The sequence below is a fragment of the Dipteris shenzhenensis genome, chromosome 14 (assembly GCF_047967505.1).
Source record: "Dipteris shenzhenensis isolate YYH24624 ecotype China chromosome 14, Dip_SZ_1.0, whole genome shotgun sequence".
Lineage (NCBI taxonomy): Eukaryota > Viridiplantae > Streptophyta > Polypodiopsida > Gleicheniales > Dipteridaceae > Dipteris > Dipteris shenzhenensis.
In genome coordinates this window covers 28,586,659-28,590,171 of record NC_141609.1, presented here as the reverse complement: position 1 = coordinate 28,590,171, position 3,513 = coordinate 28,586,659, and the positions used below count along the sequence as shown (strand labels likewise).

The 3,513-nt window shown below is 41.8% G+C and overlaps 1 protein-coding gene across 1 annotated transcript; it reads right to left on the bottom strand.

Annotated features, from left to right (window-relative positions):
* Positions 1–1,200: 1,200 nt before the first annotated feature.
* Positions 1,201–2,766, bottom strand: LOC147894427 (eukaryotic translation initiation factor 5A-2-like). The gene is made up of 5 exons (XM_087384601.1): positions 2,525–2,766; positions 2,092–2,214; positions 1,913–1,969; positions 1,736–1,810; positions 1,201–1,661 (listed from the first exon to the last, which is right to left on the bottom strand). Exons 1-5 carry the CDS (start codon positions 2,645–2,647, stop codon positions 1,560–1,562), a joined length of 480 nt encoding a protein of 159 aa, XP_087240727.1. The 5' UTR covers positions 2,648–2,766; the 3' UTR covers positions 1,201–1,559.
* Between the last annotated feature and the right edge of the window lie 747 nt (positions 2,767–3,513).

The following is a 3,513-nucleotide window of genomic DNA, read 5'->3' as shown; positions in this document are numbered from 1 at the left end:
GAATAACATTTACTTTATATTTAGAGTAACATAATCTCTAAAATAAAAGGTGCTCCATAAAATTGTATACTAAGTCCACATGCCATCATAAGAAACACATGCTCGTATTTCAACTTATCTTATATTGGAAGCCATCTTGCAACCATACAATGTTCACACACCATGAATAGCTGGCTATTCGTGTGCATGCACGTATGACCATTTGCAAGCTTACTTTCTCGATGACATGGCTCAACACAATAGAATTTGAAGCTTGCCAAGACACACACAACTTTTTTCAAAAACATTGGAATCAAAAAACTTGCATGTAAGAGCGCTATTAAAAAAGGCACTTAAAATGAAGAGGTTGAGAACCACTCCTTCAAAAGACCCAAGCAACCCCCTTCCGCCCCCCCCCCCCCCCCCCCAAAGGCAATTAAATTTCAACTTTCACAAGGCACTTTAAATGAAGAGGTTGAGAACCACTCCTTAAAAAGACTCAAGCAAAAACAAGACCCAAGCAAAAAAGGCACTTGAAATGAAGAGGTTTAGAACCACTCCTTCAAAAGACCCAAGCAACCCCCTTCCCCCCCCCCCCAAAGGCAATTAAATTTCAACTTTCACAAGGCACTTCAAATGAAGAGGTTGAGAACCACTCCTTCAGAAGACTCAAGCAAAAACAAGACCCAAGCAAAAAGATCCCCCCCCCAAGGAAGGCAATTAAATTTCAACTTTCGCAGAACCTTCTACCAAGAACTTCAAGTAATAGAAAAACCATGAACAACTTTCAAGACTTCACCTTGCTTGTAGATTTGTTTCGAGTATCTTACCTACTATTGAAAGTGGGCCCAGAAGTTCCAAACACTCCAAAAGATCTTTAATAACTTGACACTCTCAATACGCATGAATGAAAATAGGCAAGATTAGGGACCCTCGAGTTTATAGCAGTTTATATAAATGAAGTAGGCCCCAAACACTAGCACTGCATATCCTCTACTAATTGACAAATATTATTTTGGGAACATTTGAGAGCCCTATTTTGAAAATCCTGCAACAAGAACTTCAATCTACAAACTATTCTTCTGAACCTACAGTAGAAAAGTTCTGAATGTAACAATAGAAATACAAAATGGAAACATTCAAACCATAACCAAAATTATTGCATGAAGGTGAGAAGGCAGAACGTTGACAACAATTCTGCTAAAGCTAGCAGTGAACACATTGACACAACCACCTCTTCCGGGTCTAAACTATCTTGCAAAAAAGAGAAACATGAACCACAATTTGCTTGCCTGAGCAAAGTCAAACTGCCTCCCCTTGCTCAACACCCAAATTTCAAAAAAATCATACCTCATGCCCGTAACTGTCCCATTAGTACCATAATCGCTTTCACACCCCATCCGTACTCCATGTTCAAGAAAAGCTAACTAGAAGAAAGAACTCCCTGCACTAAAGTAGCTAATCAGCAAGCTACAAATATCATTTACACAACAAGGAGTTTGATCAGGCTTCGAATTATATACTCCAGCCACAGACTAGAAGCTGGCATCTAGTAATATACTTGGGCTACGGTAAAGACACTATTTTGGACCAATGTCCTTTAAAGCACAGATCTGCTCCTCTCCCATCGCTGACATAACAGTGACAACCAGATCTTTACCGTCACCAAAGCCATCTTTAAGCTGCATATAAAAGAAAGAAGTGAGCAGGAAGCATCCGTTACTACCACGTTTTATTTACTGTGCATTATACACACCTGCGTAAGCAGTTGATCATCAGTAGGCAGGCGCAGGTCGTCCTTTGTATCCCCACTCTCAGTAAGGAGACTGACCTGTTCAGGTAAGATATGACATGAATGCTCTTAAAACTTCAGATCAGGAATTCACATGAATGAAGTTCAGAGCAACTAATCCACGACAGTTGAGAAGCTTACAAAACCATCTTCGGAAATATCAATCAGCTGGTAGTCAGTGCGTGTAACCTCTGGGACCTGAAGGTCAACAAACAAATAAGTCATAAGGTTCGATATCAGACTGCTTGCAATTACAATTCCCCGTAACATAATAAAACAAAGGGCAGAAGAATCTCTGGAGAGCAACACAAACATCTTACATCACAGTTGTGAGAAGATGGCACGATATCCTCTAGCTTTTTCCCAGTGAATATATCAATAGCCACAAAGTGGCATTTTGCATGTCCATGCTTCCCAGTCTTTGAAGTAGAAACTTCCACCACCTGTGGCGCATAATAAGTGCAGCTTAATGAGGTGCGTCCAACAAAATCGGAGTTAAAATACTCTGGCACACCTCAAAGCAGACGAGCAAGATCAAGCTTTTTAATTGGTGATGAAAGTAACCAGCGCTGCAACTTGCAATTGGAACGAAACCCGGAAGCACAGCTGTCAAGAAAAACTTAGTCCACGGAATCTAGCGAGGAGTGGGAAACGTATACTGAAGGAACGCGCGGAAACTGGTGGAAATCAAGATCAAAACAGCCTCCCTCAGACGCAAATCGGGAGCAGGGGAAAGAAACAGGGGCAGCATACCTTACAGGGGCGGTTCTTGATGACAAGGTAGCCATTTTTACGGATGGTTCCGGCCTGTTGGGGGAAGGTTTTGGAGGCACCAGCGTCGGCCTTCTGTTCGAACTGGTGATCGTCGTCAGACATGGCGAGAAGGCGAAGGGAAAAAACAGGAGCTTTACAGATAACTTTAGGGTTTGTGGGCTTTTTCCTGCGAGCCTTTGAAAAGCTCCAGGAAACCAAGCACCTTCCTACTTGCCTCGCCGTTTTATTAAGACCACCCCTCCGCCGTCCGATCCCCTATCGGACGCTCCACACCTCGCCACTTCGACCCCCCCATCCTCCCATCTCCACCGCCCGATCCATCCCCCATCGTACGGCCTCCATCTTGCCGCGTCTTTTTTTTTTTTTGGTTTATCCCCCGCTCGGGGTTCCAACGTGTCAAACCCAAACGAAGCCATATTTTTGCGTCAAGCAAATTATATATCCATTCGTATTAATGCTATGGAGCTGCACATAAAGCAAGCATTCCCATAAATATTCCACCCTGGTTTAGAGTTCCCCCAATGGTTCCAACATCTAAGCCCATCATCAAATCATTGGTCCTTGTCTAACCAATGGTGAGGTTGACAAGGCATAGTAAGCATCATCAATTCGACAAATGGAATCGCCACTTCTACATACATTCCTTTGATCATCACACACTAACAAATAGGGTCGCTTTCTAACTAAGGCTCCTAAGAAGATAAAATTCTTCAGCAAAATTCATATGCATTCATATCAATTATGAATGTTTTTTATGCACTTGCACATAAATAAAGCATTAGTTTTAACGCCACAATATAATGAAATCAAGCATTAGTTTTAACGCCACAATATAATGAAAGAAACGACCTAAACTTTCTATGTGGGTTGGGGGGGTTTGTGTGTGTGTTGTGACCAATGTTATTGTCATTTGTGTTTAACATAAATTTGCAATATGATGTAGCAAGAATAATATAGAATAGGAAGGC